General features: G+C 42.5%; 2 protein-coding genes across 5 annotated transcripts in view; one reads left to right on the forward strand and one right to left on the reverse strand.

Moving 5' to 3' along the window:
- The window catches only part of LOC143339681 (NLR family CARD domain-containing protein 3-like), a 371505-nt gene that overhangs the window by 167598 nt on the left and 176437 nt on the right, over positions 1-27470 (forward strand). The gene's annotated exons all lie outside the window — the stretch shown is intronic.
- On the reverse strand, positions 67-26939 carry LOC143339682 (NLR family CARD domain-containing protein 3-like). 4 transcript variants are annotated; one of them, XM_076761054.1, is made up of 11 exons: positions 26380-26827; positions 17885-19673; positions 16207-16383; positions 14292-14465; positions 13344-13517; positions 11265-11438; positions 8520-8693; positions 7884-8057; positions 4825-4998; positions 2173-2346; positions 67-1119 (listed from the first exon to the last, which is right to left on the reverse strand). In XM_076761054.1, exons 1-11 carry the CDS (start codon positions 26810-26812, stop codon positions 1098-1100), a joined length of 3639 nt encoding a protein of 1212 aa, XP_076617169.1. In that variant the 5' UTR covers positions 26813-26827; the 3' UTR covers positions 67-1097. The 4 variants fall into 4 exon arrangements, with proteins under 4 accessions (XP_076617169.1, XP_076617170.1, XP_076617171.1 ...); XM_076761055.1 differs by lacking the exons at positions 67-1119; positions 2173-2346; positions 4825-4998; positions 7884-8057; positions 11265-11438 and having other exon boundaries at positions 8516-8693; positions 26380-26939; XM_076761056.1 differs by lacking the exons at positions 67-1119; positions 2173-2346; positions 4825-4998; ... (1 more) ...; positions 13344-13517; positions 14292-14465 and having other exon boundaries at positions 8516-8693; positions 26380-26939.

Consider the following 27470-nt stretch of genomic DNA (forward strand, 5'->3'; position numbering starts at 1 on the left):
GTCTATTGAGCAGTGACTTGAAGACAGCATGAAACACAAACTACATGTTTTGCATGAGACTGAAACATGACACAGAATTAAACACCGTCATTTATTTCTACAGAGCTCCTCTGGAGTCTGCTGATGTCTTTGTTTCTTCATTTGGCCTCAGAAACATGATTCATTTGATTTCCAACAAAAAACAGATCAGGATTATTTTCTTGGCTGTCAATCAATTTCTAAACATGGTGAAAGTAAAGTGTCTACAATCTATCTATAGATAATCAATTCAGATTTTTTACACATTAATACCCATCATAAATCATTTTTACATTAATAAGATACACATTGATGACACAACGTGTTCGCAGTCAGTTGCGAAACTGAAGTGAAGCCTTGAATCCAGAGTTTGTTCAGCTTTTATCTGCTTCTTTGTTTGTTACAAGCAAATCTGTTAGGATATGAGAAAAGGCTGGAAGTGGTGGTAATAAGCAGAACTTCAGAGAGGCCACTTTATACAAGTAATATCTACCTGCACTGCTATTCAGAAATATGTGGAAATGAACTGAAACACTCCATCGATCCACAGGGGGGAGCTGCAACAGGAAGCAAACCAGAGGAAACCAGTTTAAAGTGTTCATCTACACTCATGTTGTCACAAACAGGAGTAATCTGTTGAGGCACGTTGGGTTCAGAATATCTGAAAGAATGAAAAAGACAAGATAAAATCCAGGTGGAGGAGGTGTGTGAGTGAGGAGCAGAGGGAGTGGAGGAGTCTCAGTGTGTGTGCACAGACTGTGTAGAAGGACAGAGCAGCAGCAGAGCAGTCCACATACACTGATGATGCTCTGTCACATCCACAGGAACACACAGGGAGGATGCTGGACTTGACATTGTGTCTGACAGTGGAGCTGATCTCAGAGCAGTTCACACTGCAGCACTGACAGTCATCTCCACTTGTTGGGATTCCTCTGTCAGTCACTGCTGGATGAAGCTCTCCTCTCCACTCGACCTCCCAGTAACACGGCCCAGTCAGAGCCTCTCCACACACAAGCTGCTGCTGCTGCTGCTTCAACCTCTCTGGATCATCAGGACACAGCTGATCGGCTCTCGGCCAATCACCTTTCTGATCGCTTCCATCTGATGAGAGAAGAAGACAGACAACAGACGTCATCAGTCAGAGTTCACAGAGACTCCTTCATCAGCTGGCAGTCAGTGATGCAGCACATCCAGTATAAAGAGCAGCAGGGACTTCAGTCCTGTTCAGACCACAAGTGCAGCGGCTGTGTAGCGTAGCCAGCTTCCTCTCAGCTCTCATGTTAACGTGTTGGAGTGAACACACTGAGCTGGAAGCTCACACACCTGCAGAGACTTTGGCCATCAAGTCTGTTTACTCTGCAGATTTCACTCAAGTCCACAGTGGAAATAAAGTTGTTGTTCTTGTTTTGTTTTAATGCTGTTTTAATATCATCATTATACTTTTTACAGCATTCCACCATTGTATCTTGTTTAAAAGACAAGTGCTCTGTAAATAAAATCATTGTAGTGAAGTAAGCAGAAAAGTTGGATTCAAAGTCGAGTTTGCCTGATCATCAGCTGCCCCTGACTCTGATCAGTTCATCACACCCACTGTGAGGCGCTGCTACACAAGTTCAACATTTCACGCCATGTGATGCCCAAATGACCAAACAACACAGCACTGAGTTTGACGATATGATGTCAGCAAAGTCAGAAAGTACTGTTAGCCAGTATTTAGCCAGTGATTGACTCACTTATAGACACACTTATAGACACTGAAATGAGAGAACAAACACTCTGAGATCAGATGTGATGGTTGGACAGTGTGATGAAGGAGGACCTCTGTCTCTGTACATCTTGGAATGCTGTCAGCTGGAATCCAGCTTTATTTGCTGGAGACACGAACACAACAACAACAGACGTCTTCACATCAACTCAAACACATGATCACAACAAGCTTCTGGCTCATCTGATTGGCTGACTGCTCTCTCTCTCTCTGTCTTTCTGTCCAATCCTGAAGCCCGTCACCATTCTCCTCTCACAGCTTCACTGAGGAAAGCAGCTGCTGAGAAGGTTGGAGGTTTACAGGAAATACTGGATCTGTGCTTTGATACTAACTGTGTTTAGTACAACACTGCTGAGACCAGCATGGACTGACTCCAACCCTCTACTGACCTCAGAGTCTTCAGTCTACAGTCTGGACTCTCCACCAGATCACACAGAGGCTTCACTGCTGAATCCAGCAGCTTGTTGAAGCTCAGGTCCAGCTCTGTCAGATGGGAGGGGTTGGACTTCAGAGCTGAGGCCAGAGAAGCACAGCTGATCTCTGTCAAACTGCAGGAACTCAACCTGAATAAAGAATAAATGATGAAGATTAAAATCCATTTCTGATCCAATCAGATGTGTTCAGGTTGTAAATGTGGAGCTCAACATTACTCTGTCCTCATCAATGAGCTTCTCCCTAAAATGAGCAGAGTGACTTTGTCATTGTGTTATTGTGGATCATCATAATGTCAGCCTTCTACAGACATCATCCAAATGTCAGCACAACATTCATACACCTATTCATGTCCACACATCAATAACATGCTGCTGATCTCAGTCAAGTCTGGAATTACAGCACAACAAATATATTGATCCTTTAAACAGCTGCATGTGGAAAATATGCTTTCATCTGTGTGTGTGTGTGTGTGTGTGTGTGTGTGTGTGTGTGTGTGTGTTGTGAAGGATCTATATCAATCATCAGTCATTATTTGTGAAAACTTGTTGTTGAATTTTTCACAATTACATGGTACAGGTGTAAAATGTTGACAGGAAGTTTGCAGAATACACAATCAACTTCGGTCGAGGGAGATAATCCTGTCCATGCACAACGGGGAGAAAATAAGAACAATGCAGAACAAAAAAACGTTATCTAACCCACCCAGCCCACCCATCGTTACCAAGCCAGACTTTTACATAAAAAAATCAGCAGGACAAATAGACCAATCGTACTTCATTCCTGGAGTGATACAGGGAGCAGCTGGAAGTCGGGTTTCACTGGCCAAAAGGAGGTATCAGAGAGAGAACCATTAATACACTTGATATTGCCAACATAAAAACAAAGAATACAGTGTGACTGAGGGATCCAATCCCTAGCTAGTTTGAAGGTTATGGAAATATTCCAAGAAGGGTCCCCACACTTTTTGAAACTTTTCTTTAGAGGTACAAAGTGATTCCTGAAATGTTGGGTCCAGTAAAGAGGGTTGAAAAAGATGGTTGGCGGAGATGGGACTTGAGAGGCAAAAATTGAGGAAGCCAAAATGTCTCCTGAACTGAGCCGACACCCTCAACGTGTGCCAAACCACTGGATTGTCTATGAGTTCATTTGGTGGGAGAGGAAGTGGAGATCCAAGAAGTGCTGGAATGGAAAAGTTTTTAGCAGAGCCTAACTCCATTACCACCCATGAAGGGCAGTCAGGTCGATTATGAAAATATGACCAAAAAGTAAGACAGAGGATATTGGCTGCCCAATAATAGAAACGAAAATTTGGCAGCGCCATACCCCCTTCTCCTTTAGGCTTCTGGAGATGGACCTTATTTAGCCGAAGGCGCTTGCCCTTCCATATATAAGATGATATGAGAGAATTCAATGTATCACACAATGATTTAGGAATGAAAGTCGGTATTGATTGAAAGATGTATACAAATTTAGGGAGAATATTCATTTTGATGGAATTAATTCGGCCAACCAAAGATGTCGAAAGAGGTGACCACTGTGTCAGGCACCATTTTGTGTGGTTTAGCAGAGTGAGAAAGTTTTCTTTGAAAAGGCACTTGTGCTTTTTCGTGACTGTAATACCAAGGTAAGTGAGTTCGTTTTCCACAATCCTAGAAGGGAAGTTGGAGTAGTCTGACGCCTCCCTAGGGAGGTGTTCCAGGCATGCCCCACTAGGAGGAGGCCCCGAGGAAGACCCAGGACACGCTGGAGTGACTATGTCACTTGGCTGGCCTGGGAACACCTCGGGATCTCCCCGGATGAGCTCGAGGAAGTGCTGCCCCCGCGACCTAGCCCCGGATAAGCGGGAGAAGATTGATGGATGAATTTAGTACTATTCGAGAATTCAGAGATGTAGAGTTGAGAAAAGTAATTCCTGAATGTGTCATTAATCCTTGCGTGATCTGAAGTAACGTTACCATCCTCCATTTTAATATTCATTATATGCCCCTTTGCTTTGAGTCCTTTCAGCTGATTAGCTAATAATTTCCCCGATTTCTCACCATGGATATAGAACAAACTCTTACTTCTCAAGAGTTGGCGTTCAATGGGATGAGTCGAGGCCAAATCAAATCTGGTTTGAAGCTCTACTCGCGTTCTAAATAAGTCAGGGTTTTTGACTTGAGCATATTACAGTGTAGGAAATAATTTGCCCACTAAAGCATGCTTTAAGAGTATCCCAGACTACTAGACTAGGTTTATCCGGGGAGATATTTGTCTGAAAGAAAAAGGATATGTGTTCTTCCATAAATTTCTCATCAAGTAAGCTTTGTTTGAAACTCGGTTTCAAATAAATATGATTCCAGAGGACCTTCTGTATCCAGATGTGAGCATTTACCAAAAATCCCAAACATTCATTGACTTCAACAGTGGACATTGTACATTTTCTACACTTTCTTTAACAAGCACAAATCTTTGTGACTGCAGACTAAATTTACTTCAACAAACATGAAAACATGAACAAAAGCTAATTTACAACTTTACTGATATTATGGAAAAACACAAATAAGCTTCACTTGTTAAAAAGACATGTGACATTTACAACAATAACAGAGAGTCAGTGAACTCACCTCAGAGTCTTCAGTCTACAGTCTGGACTCTCCAGTCCAGCAGACAGCAGCTTCACTCCTGAATCCTGCAGGTTGTTGTTGCTCAGGTCCAGCTCTGTCAGATGGGAGGGGTTGGACTTCAGAGCTGAGACCAGAGAAGCACAGCTGATCTCTGACAAACAGCAGGAACTCAACCTGAATAAAGAATAAATGATGAAGATTAAAATCCATTTCTAATCCAATCAGAAGCAGAATCAGAAAAAGCTTTTTGCCAAGTACGATTTTACACATACACGGAATTTGTTTTGGTGAAGTTGGTGCATGACACAACTACTAAAAATAAGCTATTAAAAAGGTAAAAAAAAATCTAACAGTATAAATATATATACAAAAGTCTGTTTTTTGTTTTTTTGTTTTTTTCAGAAAGAAGTCCAAGCTGAGCGTTAATGTAATGCACAGAGTTATGGCAATGTCACTGTGACAAGTAAAGGCAGAGGTGGAGTGTGAAGAGTGTCGGGGGGTTCCAGGCCTTGTTGATCAGGCTGACAGCAGACAGGAAAAAACTGTTCTTGTGGCGTGAGGTTTAGGTCCTGATGGACCGCAGCCTCCTGCCAGAGGGGAGTGTCTCAAAGAGTTTGTGTCCGGGGTGGGAGGGATCAGCCACAATCTTTTCTGCACGCCTCAGGGTCCTGGAGGTGTACAGGTCCTGGAGAGACGGGAGATTGCAGCCAATCACCTTCTCTGCAGGCCGAATGACACGCTGCAGTCTGCCCTTGTCCTTGGCGGTGGCAGCAGCGTACCAGATGGTGATGGAGGAGGGGAGGATGGACTCTGTTGGCTCTGTAGGCAAACTGCAGGGGGTCCAGGAGAGGGTCAGTCATGTCCTTGAGGTTTGAGAGCACAAGGCGCTAAAAGGACTTCGTGATCACAGAGGTCAGGGCGACGGGTCTGAAGTCGTTAAGTCCTGTGGTCCTTGGCTTCTTGGGAACAAGAATGATTGTTGAAGACTTGAAGCAGGCTGGCACGTGACATGTCTCCAGTGAGGTGAACATGTGTCTCCACCATACCACTGGCTGAGGTTTGCAGGAGAAGGCAGGACATCGGTGGCGGCCCTGATGGTAAAACTCGCCTTGAATGCCTCCATCTCCCACAGCTCTTTCCAGGAGATCCTCCTCTTCTCCACTCCTTCCCATGCCATCCACTGCCCTCGCTTTGCCTGCACCATAACTTGTGTACACCTTCTTGCTTCCTCTTCCAGACGTACCTCCTGGACCACCAGCTTGTGTCTCTCAGCTGGAGTGGCCTTGTTCCACACTGGTGTACTGGTCCCAAGGCCAAGACCACTCTTCACCTCCTGCACTTGGCCCTGTGTCTGAGTGCTGCCTTTGCCTGCTCAGTTGCAGCCAAGGGGGTCCACTTCCTCCCGGTGACCAGGATGGGGGCAGTTTGGGCTACAAATGGATCGGTCGAATCCAGTAGCATCATCTCCAGTCTGACTTTGGCGCACTTGTACTCCTCCACTGGACTGGAAATGGCCAGGTGTAGCATCCCTTTGCCGTAGAGCCCAATGCTGCTGAAGCACCTTGGAAGGCCAAGCCACTTCCTTCCATATGAGCTGACCAGTCTCTCCAGCTTTTCCACTTCTGAGAGTGGGACTTCATAGAGGATAAGCGGCCACAAGAGACATGGAAGTAGTCCGTACTGCATGCACCACAGTTTCAGCTTGCCAGGAAGCAGGTTTCTGTCGATGTTCTCCAGGCCGCTGGCTACCTCCTTCCTGAGCTGCTGTTCTTGCTCTTTGTCTTTGAGGGCGGAGTCATACCAACGACCTAGACTCTTCACAGGCTTCTTGGAGACCGTTGGAATGGGTTCCTCGCCAATGTGGAAGCGGTGGAGCGGAGATGCTTCTGGACTTGCTTGGCTTGATCTTCACGTGAACCAGTTCTATGTTTTTCTGAAGCTTTCTAGGAAGCCGTACAGTGCAAGCCTTGGTAGTGGTGAGTGTTGTGAGGTCGTCCATGTAGTCTCTGACCGGCGACAGCTTCAGCCCTTGTCTTATTCCCTGTCCGCCAACCACCCATTGAGAGGCCCCGATGATGACCTCCATGGCAAGGGTGAAGCCCGGGGAGATGGTGCAGCCAGCCGTGATTCCCACCTCCAGGTGTTGCCATGCTGTGTTGTACTCTGCTGTTGTCAAGCATAGCTGGACGTCCTGGAAGTAAGCCTTGACAAGGGATGTGAGAGCTGCTGGGACCCTGAAGTAGTCAAAGGCTGTCCAAAGGAAGTTGTGAGGGACTGGGACAAAAGCATTTGTGAGATCCAGGAACACAACATGGAGATCTGTACCCTCCTTCTTGGCGACCTGGATCTGATGCCAGATGACACTGGCATGTTTCACACAACCGGAGAAGCCAGAGATACCTACTTTCTGGATTGACGTGTGAACCAGGTTGTTTCGTTGCAGGTATCCTGCCAGCCTGTGAGCAACCACGCTGAAGAAGATTTTTCCCTCAGCGTTGAGAAGGCTGATCTGGTGGAAATGGCCGATCACTGATGAGTCCTTTTCCTTGGGGATAAGGATTCCTCCGGCTCTCTGCCAGGACGTTGGTATCTCCTTCTTTTGCCACACAACTCTCATCAGCTTCCAGAGGAATCGCAGAACATGTGGTGCATTTTTGTAGAGCCTGTATGGAACTCTGTTGGGACCTGGAGATGATGCGGCCGTTGCTCTAAGCGCAGTTTTGTCCACTTCACTCCACCTGGGTGGACTAACATGTAGTTCGTGCTCCTGTGGATTAACTGGAGGCATTTCAAGTGGGAGCGTGACTTCTACCTGGTGTCGGTCATCTGTCGGCCTTTGAACATTCTTTGACTTCAACAACTAACGGTGGACATTTTCTACACTTTCTCTAACAAGCACAAATCTTTGGTGACTTCAGACTAAATGTACTTCAACAAACATGAAAACATGAACAAAAGCAAATTTTCAACTTTACTGATGTTATGGAAAAACTGAAATTAGCCTCACTAGTTAAAAAGACGTGAGATTTACAACAGTAACAAAGAATCAGTGAACTGACCTCAGAGTCTCCAGTCTACAGTCTGGACTCTCCAATCCAGCAGACAGCAGCTTCACTCCTGAATCCTGCAGGTCGTTGTCACTCAGGTCCAGCTCTGTCAGATGGGAGTGGTTGGACTTCAGAGCTGAGACCAGAGAAGCACAGCTGATCTCTGACAAACTGCAGCCCCTCAACCTGAATGAAGAATAAATGATGAAGATTAAAATCCATTTCTAATCAGATGTGTTCAGGTTGTAAATGTGGAGCTCAACATTACTCTGTCCTCATCAATGAGTCATTATTTGTGAAAACACACTGAAATCAACACAAACCAAAGAAATATTTCTGCTTCATCAAGTAAACTTGATTCATTTCAAACAAATATGACTTCAGAGGATCTTCTGTATCCAGATGTGACCATTTCCCAAAAATCACAAACATTCATTGACTTCAACAACTAACAGTGGACATTTTCTACATTTTCTTTAACAAGCACAAATCTTTGTGACTGCAGACTAAATTTACTTCAACAAACATGAAAACATGAACAAAAGCTAATTTACAACTTTACTGATGTTATGGAAAAACACAAATTAGCTTCACTTGTTAAAAAGACATGTGAGATTTACAACAGTAACAGAGAGTCAGTGAACTCACCTCAGAGTCTCCAGTCTACAGTCTGGACTCTCCAGTCCAGCAGACAGCAGCTTCACTCCTGAATCCTGCAGTTTGTTGTCACTCAGGTCCAGCTCTGTCAGATGGGAGGGGTTGGACTTCAGAGCTGAGGCCAGAGAAGCACAGCTGATCTCTGACAAACTGCAGCCCCTCAACCTGAATAAAGAATAAATGATGTCACTTCAGAAGAAAATGTTCCTGCTTGAAATCATTCAATGGTTAATAATCTGTTCAGAGCTGAAGAAGCTTTACAAAGTTCAAGTTTAGACAATGGAAACTCCAAACACCTGAACCCAACAGGATGCAGCTTCAAAACGCTCAAATCTCATGAATATTCATGACAACGTGCTGCTACTTCAATAAAGACGGAGTGACTCCACCTCTTAAACTCTGCCAGCTCCACCAGTGGCTCCATCTATACAAACTCATGTTGTGCAGCCAAACACAAATAAAAACCCACACAAACTGATTGAAGACTCCACTCAACATCCCAAAGTGTCCACAGAGGACAAATACGTCAGGATGAAGTTTGAGGAAATGTCAACAAAACACATGGACAATATTTGTGTTTGGAACAGTGGAGTCATAAAATCAAAGCATCTTCACTTTCAACTGTTCAGTCAGTATAAGCATCATACAGCTTCAGAAAAGTGTTGGAAAAGAAAAAGACTGAATATATTTGTTATTGTCTGACTGTGGAAACACAGATTATTATTTGATTCATTGGAATTTAAGTATTTTAATTATCATTTATTGTGATGTCTCCTTATCTGCTCTGCCTGGTGTTCCTGCTCGTGGTGTTTCTCCTCCTCCCCATTTCAGGAAGCAAGCAGGAAGCAGAGTGACTGTCGTCAGGTAGATGCAGTTCACCTGGCTTTGGGCTGGGCCACCCTTCAAAAGCTGGCTGCTCAGTGTCTCTCTCTCCCAGCAGCAGAAGCATCCTTCTTTATTCATTTTGTTTATTTCGTCAGACGCCTTGTTTTGATTGTTATATAAATCAGTTACTTTAACAAAGTACTTTTGTTTCAAGTGACTGGAGTCATTTGTGATCTCCTCTTTTGTCTGAACCACCACTCAGTTGATGTTAAAAATAACATGATGGAGAATATCAGATGAAATCAAGAATTATCCAGTGTCCATTTCTCTTGTTGTGTTCAGCTTTTAAATGTGGAGCTCAACATTGATCTGCAACAGTCAATGGACTAAACCACCGAAGAAGAAAACAGACTTCAGCATGAAGATACTCAGTGTGGATCAGAATAATATCAGCCTCATGTCTGCAGGTTACTGTCAACACAACTTTCACAATTTTTTTTTTTTATACTTTATTTTTTCTGTTTTATAACACAGTACACATGCACATAGGAGTTGTTGGTCACAATGTGATACACTTATATTAGTATTCACTTTTGTTTCACAACTGCATTTACTATAATTTCAGTTGTCAGACTCTTTGTCATCAGGTATGTAACCCATTTCGTCCAGTCCTCTTCTCCCCTTTCTCTCTGTAATCTTAAACTGAATGTCAATAGTTCCATATTGTGTATATTGTTTACAATATCTAGCCACTGGTTCAGGTTGGGAGGTTCTTTAAGAAGCCAGCGTCTTGTTATTACCCTCTTGCTGGCTACCATGAGAATTTTCAATAAATATTTATCTCCAGCATCCAGAACCTTGACTATGTTTCCCAAATACAAAGAAGTGAACTCAACATCAAATCCTAATATATGCACAATGGCGGACTGGACATCAGCCCAGAGGGACTGCAATGTGGGACAGGACCAGAAGACGTGGGTATGATCTGCCATTAGGTTCCCACATTGTCTCCAGCATTGATTCTGAAATCTAGTTTGTTTTGATTTTATTTTCGGGGTTATGAAACATCTCACACAGTTCTTTCAACATAAGTCTCTCCAACCTTGTGAATTTGTAGGAGACATGCGAGTCTCAATGATGAGAGACCATTCCTTCACAGAGATTTGGACGTCCAGTTCTCTTTCCCACTTTTGTTTTATGCAGTCTGTTGAGTTGTTCTTCATTAACAGTATCCTTAAATATAAAACCCCAATGATCTGGCTGGTGGGTTCCGAATTGTATGCTTTTATAAACATCTGTGCAACACCAGAGAGTTCTTCCTTGCTCAGTCCCTTCACCAATTTTACATAATACTGATGCATTTGAAGTATCTATAGAAGTCTTGTCTCTCTAAACCATATTTCTCAGACATGGACTGGAAATCCATTAATTTCCCTTCCTGGATTAAGGAAGAATACGATGTAATGCCAAGCCTTGTCCTTTGTTTATACCATAGATCTTGGGATGCTGGTTTACAATTTGCATCATATGCTGGCCACCTAAGCAGTCTTACCTCTTTTTGGATCTGAAACTTCTTTACAAAATCTGACCAAAGACTTAGAGAAAAACAAACCAATTTATTCTGGATATCAAATGTGTCCTTGATAATAGATGGACAGCCCAACGAGGATTGTAGAGATCTACAACTTTTCTCACATCTTCTATGTGACTTAGGACAGCCCTTATCCTTTCCCCCCTCCATCCCCCAACCTTTTAGTTCAATTTTAGTTTTAAAGACTCGTTGAATTTAGGGGGTTTTCTTAACCAGCAGGGAGCTAACTTTTTACGCTACCATCAGTGAATTGACACCACCAGAAGATCAACTTTCACATCATATTAATCTCAGCACAAAAGTAAAAAATAGTGTCTGACCTCAGAGTCTTCAGTCTACAGTCTGGACTCTCCAGTCCAGCAGACAGCAGCTTCACTCCTGAATCCTGCAGCTCGTTGTTGCTCAGGTCCAGCTCTGTCAGATGGGAGGGGCTGGACTTCAGAGCTGAGGCCAGAGAAGCACAGCTGATCTCTGACAAACTGCAGCCCCTCAACCTGAATAAAGAATAAATGATGTCACTTCAGAAGAAAATGTTCCTGCTTGAAATCATTCAATGGTTAATAATCTGTTCAGAGCTGAAGAAGCTTTACAAAGTTCAAGTTTAGACAATGGAAACTCCAAACACCTGAACCCAACAGGATGCAGCTTCAAAACGCTCAAATCTCATTAATATTCATGACAACGTGCTGCTACTTCAATAAAGACGGAGTGACTCCACCTCTTAAACTCTGCCAGCTCCACCAATGGCTCCATCTATACAAACTCATGTTGTGCAGCCAAACACAAATAAAAACCCACACAAACTGATTGAAGACTCCACTCAACATCCCAAAGTGTCCACAGAGGACAAATACGTCAGGATGAAGTTTGAGGAAATGTCAACAAAACACATGGACAATATTTGTGTTTGGAACAGTGGAGTCATAAAATCAAAGCATCTTCACTTTCAACTGTTCAGTCAGTATAAGCATCATACAGCTTCAGAAAAGTGTTGGAAAAGAAAAAGACTGAATATATTTGTTATTGTCTGACTGTGGAAACACAGATTATTATTTTATTCATTGATTTAAGTTTTTATCATCACTTATTAAAAATACCACGATGGAGAATATCAGATGAAACCAAGAATTATCCAGTGTCCATTTCTCTTGTTGTGTTCAGGTTTTAAATGTGGAGCTCAACATTGATCTGCAACAGTCGATGGACTAAACCACCGAAGAAGAAAACAGACTTCAGCATGAAGATACTCAGTGTGGATCAGAATCATATCAGCCTCATGTCTGCAGGTTACTGTCAACACAACTTTCACATCATATCACAGTTTTTCTCAGTGGCTTTGGTTCATTTCTCAGATCAGAATTGAAATTCTCAAAACTACTTGTTCAATCTTCACGTCATCAGAAAAGCAGTTTCTCATTTCTTTGAACAAGATCTAAATGCTTTGGTACATCCATCAAATGATTATGATCAATTCTCTGCAGTTTCCTACATTATCATTGCTTCTGTCATGTTGATCCAAATGTATTCTAATGCGTCTCTGTTGAATAGTCTCACCCCCCACAACATTTAGGCATTGATTCATCGCATAAGTCTTTACATGCAAAATGGCTGAACAAGTTGTCATCAAATGTCAAACATAATTCCAGACATTTCCATTAGACTCCTTTCTAAATCTGTCCTGAATTGGTAAATTGCTCCCAGGTGAATCTTGACTTTCTCTAATGAAGGGAAATGTGTGGAAGGTCAGGAGGTGAAGGCAGACTGCTCTGTGATTCCTTCAGCTCTGCATGTGCAGTTTCCCCTCAGGAGATTGTGCTCGGTTCACATTTCTACTTTTGTTTTTTTGTTTGTTTCTTTGTGCGATACAGTGCCGTCTTTTCCTTTCTGTATCACAGTGACGCAGCCCGTCAACAAATTACAGTACAAACAGTAAAAGCACAGATGTGAATCTTGTCCAGTCTCTTGCAATCAATCTCCCACATACATCATGTTTGTCCTTCTACCTCTTACTGAAGACACTGCGTGTGCTTTACATTCACAAAGGTTTAGCATGGCATTGTTTTTCTTCTTCTTCTGAAACCTTTTTTCTGGTAGAACACTCCCGTATTCTTCATAACGTTCTTGTCAACTCTAATTATGACATGCAACGCTACTGCCACCCTGTGGCCTGCATCTGTAACTTAACACAATTTTCCTGCTGATATCGTATTGAAATTCACATTTAACTGCACACGTCAACTACATGAATATCATTATGAACCATATGAATTACTGAATTAATTAATTACTCTCAATGAATCAAAGTTACAACACTTGCTGTTTTGAATTTTGAATGATTCGAGAAATGTACAAAAGCGACTGAGAAAATCACAAAACAGAAGTAAAAAATGGTGTCTGACCTCAGAGTCTCCAGTCTACAGTCTGGACTCTCCAGTCCAGCAGACAGCAGCTTCACTCCTGAATCCTGAAGCTCGTTGTCACTCAGGTCCAGCTCTGTCAGATGGGAGGATTTGGACTTCAGAGCTGAGGCCAGAGAAGCACAGCTGATCTCTGACAAACTGCAGCCCCTCAACCTGAATAAAGAATAAATGATGAAGATTAAAATCCATTTCTAATCCAATCAGATGTGTTCAGGTTGTAAATGTGGAGCTCAACATTACTCTGTCCTCATCAATGAGCTTCTCCCTAAAATGAGCAGAGTGACTTTGTCATTGTGTTATTGTGGATCATCATAATGTCAGCCTTCTACAGACATCATCCAAATGTCAGCACAACATTCATACACCTATTCATGTCAACACACATCAATAACATGCTGCTGATCTCAGTCAAGTCTGGAATTACAGCACAACAAATATATTGATCCTTCAAACAGCTGCATCTGGAAATATGCTTTCATCTGTGTGTGTGTGTGTGTGTGTGTGTGTGTGTGTGTGTGTGTGTGTGTGTGTGTGTGTGTTGTGAAGGATCCATATCAATCATCAATCATTATTTGTGAAAACACACTGAAATCAACACAAACCAAAGAAATATTTCTGCTTCATCAAGTAAACTTGATCCATTTCAAACAAATATGACTTCAGAGGATCTTCTGTATCCAGATGTGACCATTTACCAAAAATCACAAACATTCATTGACTTCAACAACTAACAGTGGACATTTTCTACATTTTCTTTAACAAGCACAAATCTTTGTGACTGCAGACTAAATTTACTTCAACAAACATGAAAACATGAACAAAAGCTAATTTACAACTTTACTGATGTTATGGAAAAACACAAATTAGCTTCACTTGTTAAAAAGACATGTGAGATTTACAACAGTAACAGAGAGTCAGTGAACTCACCTCAGAGTCTTCAGTCTACAGTCTGGACTCTCCAGTCCAGCAGACAGCAGCTTCACTCCTGAATCCAGCAGGTCGTTGTAGCTCAGGTCCAGCTCTGTCAGATGGGAGGGGTTGGACTTCAGAGCTGAGGCCAGAGAAGCACAGCTGATCTCTGACAAACTGCAGAACCTCAACCTGAATAAAGAATAAATGATGGCGATTAAAATCCATTTCTAATCCAATCAGATGTGTTCAGGTTGTAAATGTGGAGCTCAACATTACTCTGTCCTCATCAATGAGCTTCTCCCTAAAATGAGCAGAGTGACTTTGTCATTGTGTTATTGTGGATCATCATAATGTCAGCCTTCTACAGACATCATCCAAATGTCAGCACAACATTCATACACCTATTCATGTCAGCACACATCAATAACATGCTGCTGATCTCAGTCAAGTCTGAAGAACCATCAAATCAGACGTGTTGTTTCTTTGTTACTTTCATTTTCTTCTGTTTCTTCTCATTCAGAATAATCATGAGTCATCTTATGAAACATGCTCAGACAGGTGTGTCGCCTTTCACACACAATGTTGGATGGACTTTTATTTTGATAGACTTTGACTTTGATCAGTGTTTGTCTGCTTCAGGAGTTCTGGGCTCACAAAGATCACTTCCTGTTAGTCATTGGAGGAAGTCAGCTCAATCTGTCCACATGCTCTTTACATACACTCTAATCCACACTGTCAATGCTACAGAGGCAACGATGGACAGAAAGAGTCTGATCGCTGCACTTTGAACTTCATGTTAACGACGTTATTTACATGGAAAAGTCTTTGATTTGTTTGTCATTAAATGTTTGATTTCCATGTATTTACAGCAGGAAAAACACACGCTGCCAACAAAATGCTGATTGTGTCTCTTCTGTCTCACAGTTACAGTTTTCACTCTGTCTGTGTCACATGGTGTAAAGAGCCACAGGAAACAGGAAGTAAAGCTAACCACCACTCAAGTCGTCGTTCTGCAAGTCACAGTTGAGCTAGTTGGACAGCAGCAGCTCCCACGCTGGAGTGAGAACATGACAGATGATTTCTGGAGAATTTCAAAGTGGACAATATGAAATAAAGAAGACTTTAGGACAGAAATCATCATTTCAGTCCATATAAAAACTCATGGACTCGTCTCCATCAACACACAGCTGACTGACTGTGAGCTTCATCCTCAATCATCTCTAGAACTGGATCAAATGTGCACTGAGCAAAGTCAGACCATCTTCTCTTCATCTTAAATGGAACCTGGTGCCTTCTTCTACAAATCTAGACTTTTATTATTGATGCTCCTGTTTACTGGATGAGTCAGGACACAAAGTGACATCATTTTCTGACTGAAGCATCATCACATGTTGAAGTGTCACCTGTCGCTGGTGACCGATCAGACACGACACTTCAAACACCTGCATGAGGAAATATGCTTCACACTCTCTGCGCTCCTGTGTGTGTGTGTGTGTGTGTGTGTGTGTGTGTGTGTGTGTGCGTATCAGAGGGAGGTTCTTTGTGTGTAAATGTACTGCATCAGTTCCTGTAAAATACTGTGCTCTGAAGGTTCTGGATAAAAAGACATTATTCCTGAAAATGTGTTGAACTTCCTTCATTTTTTATGTGTATTTGTGTCTCACAGGTAACAAAAACTACAAATGTTGATTTAATTTTAGAGGACGTTGAAGCTTAAATCCTACAGTTTCCTTCATTAAACCAGTTCAAATGAAGTACAGACTAAACTCTGAGCCAAACTGTTCAGACTGTTAGACTCTGAAAAACAGCTGTTGTGATTTGTGCTCAGACAAACGCAGAAAACAAGAGAACTGAAGGAAACTTCAAACATCTGTGATGGATTGAAATTTGGTGGATATCCACTGGACAAGAGGGAAAAACATGAACTGACCTCAGAGTCTCCAGTCTACAGTTTGGACTCTCCAGTCCAGCAGACAGCAGCTTCGCTCGTGAATCCTGCAGCCTGAAGTTTCCTCTCAGGTCCAGCTCTGTCAGATGGGAGGGGTTGGACTTCAGAGCTGAGGCCACGACTTCACAGTGAGTCTCTGAGAGTCCACAGTCTGAAAGTCTGTGATGACAGAGAATATAAAAGTTAGAGAATAATAAAATCTGACAGTTTATTAATGTCACAAACAACATTAACATGAGCTGAACATGCTGTCGGTCGCTCAGCCTGAGCTGCTCAGCCATTGGTCACCAGCTTTGTGCTTTGAAGCTCCTCCTGTCCACATGTCAAAGTTTCCTTCAGCAACATAATGAACCACAAATTTCAGCTTCAGACAAAAGTGTCTGCCAAACGACCGTCATGTTAATATGTGTCATGTTTTGATTGACAGCTGCTGTGATTTGTGTTGGTTGAACTTTATTAACTGCAGTCATTTGTACTGACCTCAGTCATGTGTCTGTGTGGATTTTGAGCATCTTTAATACATCTTGTGTCACTTCATCTGCTTTTCATCTCCTGTTAAATGAATCTAATGACTCCTATTTCATCAACATCAGACAACCTGATTCAAAAGGACTCTGAGTAAAACCTGAATCAAACCAGAATCAATCATCAATAATCAAACTGTGTTCACTGACAGCAGTTTTCTCAAGTGTCTCTGAGTTCATGTGTTCATCTCCTTCATCCAGTCATGTGTTCACAAAGTGGTGAACTCGCTCCATCCTCTATGAACCACTGAGTCTTTCCAGGACGCCCCTTTCATACCCAATCATGATCCTCTCACCTGTGACCAATCAGCCTGTTTACCTGTGGAATGTTCCAAACAGGTGTTTTTGGAGCGTTCCACATCTTTCAGTCTGTGAAACGTGTTGCTGCATCAGATTCACAATAAGAGATATTTACAGAAATCAATGAAGCTGATGAGGAAGAACATTCAATACATTGACTTTGAGCTGTTCTCAGGTCAGTTTGTGTCAGAGAGGATCAGATCAGGTGATCACTTCCTGTTTGATTGATGTTTTCCACAGCGTACCAACATGTCTGCTGTAATAAGTACTAAAGGTTGTATTACTACAGTTGTATTTGTAGTATTTTTATCAGGTGGAGGTCAGCTGGCTGAAGTTCATGTTTTGGAACAAAGACTAAACTGAGCTTGTTGATGATGGAGATCCCTCCACTGAACTCAACCTGCTGAGCTCTCCTTCACTGGCACAATCAACCTGGAGGTCGTCCCAGGAGCTGACTGTGTCATGAGCTGCTGTCTGAGTAAATCAGGTGCTCAGTACACAAAGACTGCGGCTGCACATTCAATGAAAATCACAGTGGAAATGTGTGCTGCTGTTTGCTCTGCACATCTCGCCTCTAGTGTTACTGTGGTGAAGAACAAAGTTCATCAGTTTGAACGTTAAATATCTTTGAAATGAATTCGATGAGTAAAAGTTGAAAAGGATTTACAAATCACTGCATTCTGTCTGATTGACATTTCAGAAAGCGTTCTGACTTGTTTGGAATCAGGGTAAAACTTTGACAGTGTGGAAGTTAACTGTGTAAAGTGTGTATCTTTAACACTGATGGCTTCAGCTTCACGTTGCTCAACAGTGTTGATAATCACATCTGGACTTACAGAGCCTTTCTGCAGTTCCTCACAGCTGGAATCAGTCTCAGTCGTCCCTCCTGTGATGTGTTGTACTTGTTCAGGTCCAACTCATCCAGAACCTCCTCTGACATCTTCAGCATGTAGGCCAGAGCTGAGCAGTGGATCAGAGAGAGTTTCTTCTCTGATCTGTTCTCTGACTTCAGGAACTCTTGGATCTCCTGATGTACTGAGCGGTCGTTCATCTCCATCAGACAGTGGAAGATGTTGATGCTTCTGTCTGGGGAGATAATGGTCCTCCTCTTCTTCAGGTTGTTGATGACTCCCTGGATGATCTCTGGACTGTTGTCTGTCTGACCCAGCAGACCTCCTAAGAGTCTCTGGTTGGACTCCAGAGAGAGGCCATGAAGGAAGCGAACAAACAGGTCCAGGTGACCATTTTCGCCTGTCAGAGATTTCATCATGGCTCCCTTCAGGAAGACATCAAGGGTTGAATCAGTATGTCTTTTCCCCAGGAAAGTCTTCAGGACCTTTTTGTTCCTGTTGGTGTAACAGTGGAACATGTAGACTGCAGCCAGAAACTCCTGAATGCTCAGATGAACAAAGCAGTAGACTGTTTTCTGGAAGATCACACACTCTCTTTTGAAGATCTCTGTACAAACTCCTGAGTACACCGAGGCCTCAGTCACATCAAGACCACACTGCTCCAGGTCTTCTTGGTAGAACATGATGTTTCCTTTCTCCAGATGTTCAAACGCCAGCCTCCCTAGCTTCAGAAGAACTTTCCCATCAGCCTCCGTCAGCTCCTGTGGACTCGTCTCATGTCGCTCATCATACTTCTGCTTCTTCCTCTTTGTCTGAACCAGCAGGAAGTGTGAGTACATGTCAGTCAGGGTTTTGGGCAGCTCTCCTCTCTGGTCTGGAGTCAACATGTGCTCCAGAACTGTAGCAGTGATCCAGCAGAAGACTGGGATTTGACACATGATGTGGAGGCTCCTGGAGGTCTTGATGTGTGAGATGATTCTGCTGGACAGATCTCCATCACTGAACCTCCTCTTGAAGTACTCCTCCTTCTGGGCGTCAGTGAAGCCTCGTACTTCTGTTACCCTGTCAACACATTTAGGAGGGATCTGATTGGCCGCCGCAGGTCTGGAAGTTATCCAGATCAGAGCCGAGGGAAGCAGATTCCCCTCCATGAGGTTCGTCAGCAGCACGTTGACTGATGACTTCTGTGTGACGTCACAAACGAGCTGATTGTTGGTGAAATCCAGTGAAAGTCTGCTTTCATCCAGGCCGTCAAAGATGAACAGAAGCTTACAGACAGCCAGCTGCTCTGCTGTCACCTTCTGTAATGTTGGATGGAAAACACGGAGCAGCCCGAGAAGACTGTACTGCTCATCTTTGATCAGGTTCAGCTCCCTGAACGAAAGCACAACCACCACACTGACATCTTGGTTTTCCGAGCCCTCTGCCCAGTCCAGAGTGAACTTCTGCACCGAGAAGGTTTTTCCAACGCCAGCGACGCCGTTCGTCAGGACCACTCTGATGTGTCTCTGTTGGTCAGGTAAGGCTTTGAAGATGTCCTGGCACTTGATTGGGGTCTCATGGAGGGTCTTCATCTTGGAAGTTGTCTCAAGCTGCCAAACCTCATGTTGGGTATTAACCTCTTCACTCTGTTCCTCTGTGATGAAGAACTCAGTGTAGATCCTGTTGAGGAGGGTTCCACTTCCTGTTTCATCACTTCCTTCAGTCACACATTCACATCTCCTCCTCAGACTGATCTTATGTTCATCTAAAACCTCCTGAAGACCACCATTCACTAAAAAAGAGAGAAAACGAGACAAAACAAAGACAATTTGACAATCTGCTGATTATTTTCATGATCAATAAAGAACAATAAAGAAGATATAAAGAAGTGAAGGTTTATCAGTCCACTTTGGGTGAACATCACAAATTCTCCTTCTTCTCTCTCCTCTGACTGTCGCTGTGTGTTTGACTGACAGCAGAGGCGACAGGCTGAGCCTCAGCAGCTCTTCATGTGAACAGATCACTGTGGCTGTTCCTTCCTCCCAGCAAGATTTCAAACTGATCCACTGATCAAATAAAGAAACACACTGCGTTTCATACAGCTGCTTCACAATGAAAGCTTTTGATGGTGGGTGAACACAGAGAGACAAAAAGAGCTGCATGTGCCGATTCAATCAGTTTAGCTGCAGACGTCTCTCTGGTTTGTGGGACAAGAACATCTCATGTTGGTCCCTGTAAATGACCACAAGCTCCTCCATCCAGCTTCAAGAAATACTCTTGTGTGAGACATCCAGGTCTCCTGAACCTTCTTCAGTCTCAAGTTGACCAGCTCAACATTTCTTTCACAGTAATTAGCAGTCTATCAACGTAACGCACAAAGCGCTCAACTAGCACAGTTTATGTGCTACAAATTGTTCTTTCTGTCACTGTTTATTAACTGTGTTTTTTAAGTTGAGATTGTGTCTATTTGTCACTTTTCTAATAAAAGAACAAGAAATCATTGAACTCAGCAGCATATTGAAGCAACTCCCAACAGTCTCGTCTGGTCACCTTCTACTTGTTGAAGCCAGAATCATGTTCGTGTTTCACTGAAGCCTCTTTCACACTGGACAAAAACCCACTAACAGCTGCTAACATCTGGCTTTTGTCTTGAAAAGGAACGATCAGCATTCATTCCTGCTTCAAATGACTCCGCGGTAGTTTGGTGTATTTATTTATTTATTTACCACAGCCGGTCAATAGTCACCCACACTGTTGTTCACATCGTCCACTGCGCTCTGCGACTGCCAATCAGCTTAATCCTCCGTCACTCCGAGGGAGGCCCAGCTGCTGTTCAACAAAATCATGACTGTCTGCTGTTCTGGTTCCACAGAGGTGGAAGAAACTCCCACTGACAGCAGAAACTGTCAACATCTTCAGCCTGAAAACCCCAAAACTAAACGTGGCTCTTGAAGCAGTTCAGCGTATTTGATGAATGTCATGTTCTCACATGTTTCTTGACATTTTTGGTTGGTGTGCTGAATGAACTGATTGTGAGTCTCCAAATAAATGTCATGAATTGTAGAAGGTCACAGTTTTAAGATGTGTTTTAAGATGCGTTTGGTGCCTGCTGCTCGAGGAAAAAGGGCCTTTCTGTGTGGAGTTTGCATGTTCTCCCTGGGGTGTCCTCCTTAAAATAAAATAAAAACAAAAAACACTAAAAACATGCATGAAGATCACCACCTGACCAGTGGTGACAAAAAGAAACTGGGTCCCTGGGCGCCGGTCGGCTGGCAGCCCTGGTCTGCCGCGGAGGAAGGACTGACCAAGGATGGGTCAAATGCAGAGAAGAATTTCACAAGAAGCATGGCGTGTGCAGTTTCCCTCCCTAACTCTGCATGTTGTGTGTGTGACTAATAAAGGATGTCTTCTGTCTTCTTCTTCTTCTTCTTCTTAAATTCGTCACGTGACTGAGAAGATGGCGTGCTGAATGCTCCTACACACCGCTCTCCTCAAAATGTTTGATTCTGCAATTTAACAGTCATTTAATCAACTAAAGTTCGAGATTCGTGACAAAAAAGCATAGACTTAAGACCCGGCTGCATGTCTAATGCTGGGCCTTCGCGTGAAACAAAATCTATAGCAAAAACTAACCAGCAGCGTGCTGCAATCAATCGAATCATGGACAACGAAGAGACACCTGCATGGGCACAGCACCTTCTGACTGATTTTACAAACTTCAGATCTTCGTTTGATACTAAGATGACTGAAGTAACCAACTCAATTAAAGATCTGAAGAAAGATACACGAGCTATGAACAATAGAATCTCGAAGGTGGAAACTAGGATCGGAACTCTTGAGACTGATACCAAATCCGATACCGAAAAGATGAAAGCCCTGACCAAGAATATGGGCGCTCTGCAAACAAAAATGAACAATATGGAAACTGAGACTCGTCCTTATATCATACGCGAGATGGAACGACAGACAGAGGATCCTCGAGTCAGCGGCCAAGAAAAAGCAGCTCTCCTGGAAAGGGAAAGCATTCCGGATACAACAGGACTTACCGATGGGACTTATCAATTAGGAAAAAACGAGTGGAGTATAACAACATCAGAAAGGTGCTTCAAACGGAGAGGTCTGTCGCTTCATTGTCACTATCAAGGGTGTGACAAGCATATACAAGAACGCAGTGGAGGCTCCTGAAGACTTGAAAAAGAAACTTCCTAAAACCTTCAAAGACTGGTCCTGGGCTTACCATGAAATGACCAGCGGTAATAGTAAGCCCCCCTCTCTCTATTGTATAGCTTTGGTATCTGTCCCTATTAAAAAAGGGATGGGACTGCGTGAGGGGTTTGGTTTATTAATACCATCAGTGTGAACTATGACTTTTGTAGGCAAGCCGACTCATTCAGACCCTACATTGAGCACAGAACTTCATACACAATATCGCTGGCACTAAAGCGGATTTTCTGCAGGTCATTAGATTTTGAAGATTGAGCGGAGTGGGCTGGAACACAACGATGCCCTCTTGTTATGCTCACGGTCTGGTGATGGAATCTGTATCCATTGCCCTTTTTCTTTTTTGTTTTTTGCCTTATGGCACTTTGCTTTGCTTTGCTTGTGGTGTCTGTACGTATTTTGTGTTTTCCCCACTTATCCTTCTGTGTAACTGCAGTAGGGATGATTTCGCTGAGTTGCACAGGTATAATGGGTTCTAATGTTGTCCAACTGATTAGCTGGAACGTAAATGGCATTTCCAATAAAAGTAAAAGACACGGCATCCTGTCCCATTTGAAATCTTTGTCATGTGACTTGGCAATGATCCAAGAGACCCACACCAGCGCAATAGAATCAGCCAAGTTGAGACGAGGATGGGTGGGCCAGGTTTATTCGGCACCAGGCGATGGCGCTTCCAGAGGAGTATCGACTTTGATTTCTGAGAGAATATCATTTCCATTAATAAAAAAAATATGATGGTAGATACTTAATCCTGTTTTGTCTGTTGCAAAACGAAAACTGAATTTTTGGTAAACATTTATGCTCCAAACATGGGACAAAGCACATTCTTGTCTTAACTGAATCTTTTGCTGGCTAAATTTGCATACTATGCCATCCTCATGGCTGGCGACTTCAGTTTAGTTAGTATTCTGCTGTGGATAGGTCTGGACGCCCTCTTCCTGTAGATGGAATCTTGTCTAGTGCACTGAAAGAATTACAAGAATCATTTGCATTCATGGATGTATGGCGCACAGTTAATCCTGACGAACGTGAATATACCTTTTACTCATCTGCGCACCTCTCTTATTCAAGGATTGATCATATTTTATTTTCACAACGTTTGGTCTGCAATGTAATTGACTGTAAGATCCACTCTATTATTTTATCTGATCACGCTCCCCTGTCTGATCTTTTTGTTCCAAATCTAACTAATAGCAAAACGAAACAATGGAGATTTAACAACTCTCTACTAAGGGAACAAGACTTATGATCTATGATTGAGGAAAAAAAACCAAAGAGTTTTTCAGTATTAATCTTACATCAGCTGCTTCTATTCAGACTGTATGGGAGGCCTATAAGGCAAAGTGTAGGGGTTGGATTATAGGCTATGCATCAGCTAAGAAAAAGGAGAAAATGGCCAAGAAACAATGTCTAATTAAGAAACTCAAAGAGCTAGAATCTAAACACATGATGGACCCCACTAACACTCAGTTAAAAAAGCTGTTGATGTTACTAAAACAGAACTTCAAGCTATTCTACATGAACAAAACGCATTTGCACAATTCCAGCTGCGTCGTAAATATTATGAATCTGGTGATGAGGCAGGTAAAATGCTTGCACTTAGAATAAAACAACAAGAAAACTGCCAGGTAATTTACAATATAAATGGAGCATTAGTTAGTGATCAGCTAAACATTAATGAAGCTTTCACTGATTTCTATAGTACATTATATCAAAAAGAAGGTTGTGGGAGTGAAGAGGAAATGGAGCGCTTTTTCAAAGATATTGAACTTTCCATGCACGAAAAAGACTCATTAGATATTCCTATGGCGGAAAACAAAATCCAACTGGCTATTAAATCATTATCTACTGTAAAATGCTGTGGAGATGATGGTTATCGTAGCGAATTCTTTAAGTGCTTCCATGGCGCTCTAACCCCCATCTTGAAACTGTTATTTAATGACATTGTATCAAATCAATCCATGCCATGAACAACGCAGCAGGCGTCTATATCTCTGATACCAAAGCCAGGCAAAGACCACCTCCAAATGGGTGATTATAGACCACTGAGCATCTTAAACACGGATTGTAAAATATTCGCCAAGGTTCTCGCTATGAGAATTGAAAAGGTCATTCCCTCATTGATCCATGTTGACCAAGCTGGGTTTATAAAAGGCCGCTATACGTCCAACAATATGAGAAGGCTGTTTCAGATCATGTACGCTACCTTCGACCGAGAAGAATGGAAATACCTGTTTTATGCTCTACCCAAATATGGCTTTGGCCCAATGATCATGAATTGGATCAGGGCACTGTATTTTAGCCAACTGCCACTGTAAAAACAAATGGTATTAAGTACAACCCTTTTGAACTTTATCGCTCTACTCGCCAAGGCTGTACTGTGAGCCCTCTAATTTTCATCCTGGCACTTGAACCACTAGCGTGCGCAATACAAGCACACAAGGAAATATGTGGTATTAGAGTCTGTGATTATGTATATAAAGCCAATCTTATCGCAGATGATATTTTATTGACACTGGTGAAACCATGCCAGTCAATTCCTCAGGTGTCAAAGATCATGGATTATTTTGGTAAATTTTCTGGTTATAGAGTGAATTATAATAAAAGTGAAGCCATCCCCCTTAACAATTTAACTTTTCAATCTCATCTAGGCACTGCCCCCTTTGGCTGGAAATCAAAAGGAATGAAATACCTGGGAATCAAGATCCAGGCCCCTGTCGATAAAATGGTTGAATTAAATGCTCCAGATTTATTAAAGACTATGAGGGAGGACACCAAGAGATGGAGCGTGCTGCCTTTATCCCTCTGGGGCAGATGAATCTTTTATCAGGCTGACTTTTCTAATGTCTTCTATCCCACTAAAGTTCCCCTCTAGCTGGTTTAAGGAAGTTAATAAAATACTTTCTGGATTTCTTTGGAATTAGAAAAAACCCAGGATTAGTCAGAAAAAACTAACTAACCCACGGTCTAGTGGTGGAATAGGACTACCAGATATCTACCAGTATTACATTGCATTTAATTCGCGGTATCCTCTGCAGTGGGCATACAACACAGAGAGACAGACGGGAAGTTGGGAGTCGCTGGAAGAACAGTGAATATAATAAGGAGTTGACTGTAAAAAGTTTATGGTATAATCCTTCTAAAATTAGATTGAAGAACCCAGTGTTGAAGTTTTCATGTGAAATAGGGACTGTCCTACACAAGCTGCTGTCCTTTAATGGATATTCACTACCCTCATGTCCATTGTGGCATAATTCCTTATTTGTAGCAGGTGGTGAAACTCTTAAAGACAGAAAGTGGCAACAACTTAACTTAAATCAGGTGGGACAAATTGTAGACAATGGGAAAATGACAACTTTCAATAACTTAAAAACACAGTTGGGTTGACAGACTTCAATTTCTTACCGTATCACCGAATCTACTCTACTACTAAATCATTGTTGTCCAAGGGGACGATTAGAGAACTGGAGAACAAACTAATAGCAGCCATAAAAAGAAAAGGCACTGTGTCCACTATGTATAAATTACTGTCTGCAATGAGCCCCTGTACAAACTTACAAACTAAATGTCAATGGGAACGTGACATGGGTCTGCCTATCTCCAAATCACAATGGAATGCAGCACTTAGAAATAGTACAACCATCTCAAAATGCGTCAGATACAAAATGATCCAGTTAAAAATAATTCATAGGGTATACATGACCCCGGAAGCAATGAGCAGAATTGATCCCTCGGTGTCAAATATGTGTTGGCATGGTTGTGGCTCGGTGGGGACACTCATGCACATGTTATGGAATTGTCCTGCTGTTACACAATTCTGGGAGGATATTGTTAATGATGTAACCCCTGTACTCAATACCAATATTACACTTTGTCCAATTGTGTATCTATTTGGAGTTGAGATTGATGGTATACAGTCAAGAAATATGCAACATATTTTCTTGCTTTCTTGCTGGCAAAAAGGACTATCCTGATTAACTGGAAGGAACGCAAAAACAACTGCTTCAGCAAAGATCACTGGCGAAACGACTTTATGGTCATTCTTGCTATGGAAGAGGCTGCCTTGTCTCTCAATCCAGTGGAGAGGCCTAGTGTCCTGCAAGGCCCCTTGGACCTCATGAGAACCTTAATGTATGTGTAACTGTACTGACCTGCAGCTAACCCCCCCCCCCCCACCCCCTTTTTTTTTTTTTGTCGTGTCTTGTTATTGTGGTATGAATGTAAAAAAGCAATAAAATTTACATTAAAAAAAAAGATGTGTGGATGGACAGTCTTACTTTGTACAGTGCAGGTTTGACTGACTGTCTGCAGTTCAGATCTTGTTCTGGATCTTTCTTCACACTGGGGACAGCAGGAGTCTCCTGATGAAGCAGACTGGTCCCAGTATGAGGTGATGCACTGTCTGCAGAACCAGTGTCCACAGCTGGTAGAGACTGGATCCTTCAGGACGTCCTGACACAAACCACAGCAGGACGGCGTCTCCTCCACACAAACATGACTCCTCTTCTTCTCTCTGTAAAGACATTTCTTTGTAACTTCAACCATTTGTTGCTTGTTGTTGAAAAATATCCAGATTTGTCCGACAGTCGAGCAGCTCAGATGCTCACAGAGAACAGTGAAAGTGTCCTTACGTTTCTGTTTGAGTTCAACCTTCAGACTGTCATGAAATGATTGTTCCTTTGATTTCAACTCTCCTGCTTTCAAGAACATTCACAAACTGCTCTTCCTGTCTGTCTGTCTGTCTGTCTGTCTGTCTGTCTGTCTGTCTGTCTGATTAAACACTGATCTGACTGCAGTTTGTCATTAATACAAACTCAACGCTTCCTGCAGCGACTTCACAGTAAAATCCTTCCATCAAAGAGCCGATCGTGTCCTTTACTGTTTCACACTCACTTTGGCAGCTTAACTTGGGTCAGTTCACTTCAAACTGAGATTGGAAGTCTTCCTTTCTCATGCACTGATCACTTTAACACAAGGACTGTCCATGGATGTTTGTTCTTCACCTTTACCAACAATATATGATGGAGACAATCTCAACTCAAAGCTTCACTTACTGATGACTCAAAGTGTTCATCAAGGTGAGCAAAGCTCTTCTACAAATGACTTTTTACCACATGATGGACAATTATGACACCAGCTGATTCCAGATGCATCTGCTCACAACAGCTGATCTGACAAAGAGTCAAAGCAACAAAATGTTCTGAGGACAATTATGAGGAAACTCACTTCACATGTGAAGCAGATTCTTTCACGTTCTGAATAGTTGCAAATGTTTACAGCAACTTCAACGTGAGGCCGAAAACGTCTGAACATCTTCTCCAAGTGTAAATGTTGAAATGGAGCTTCTCAAGAGTTTGGCTGAAGAAAT

This window comes from Chaetodon auriga, chromosome 21, assembly GCF_051107435.1.
Source record: "Chaetodon auriga isolate fChaAug3 chromosome 21, fChaAug3.hap1, whole genome shotgun sequence".
NCBI lineage: Eukaryota > Metazoa > Chordata > Actinopteri > Chaetodontiformes > Chaetodontidae > Chaetodon > Chaetodon auriga.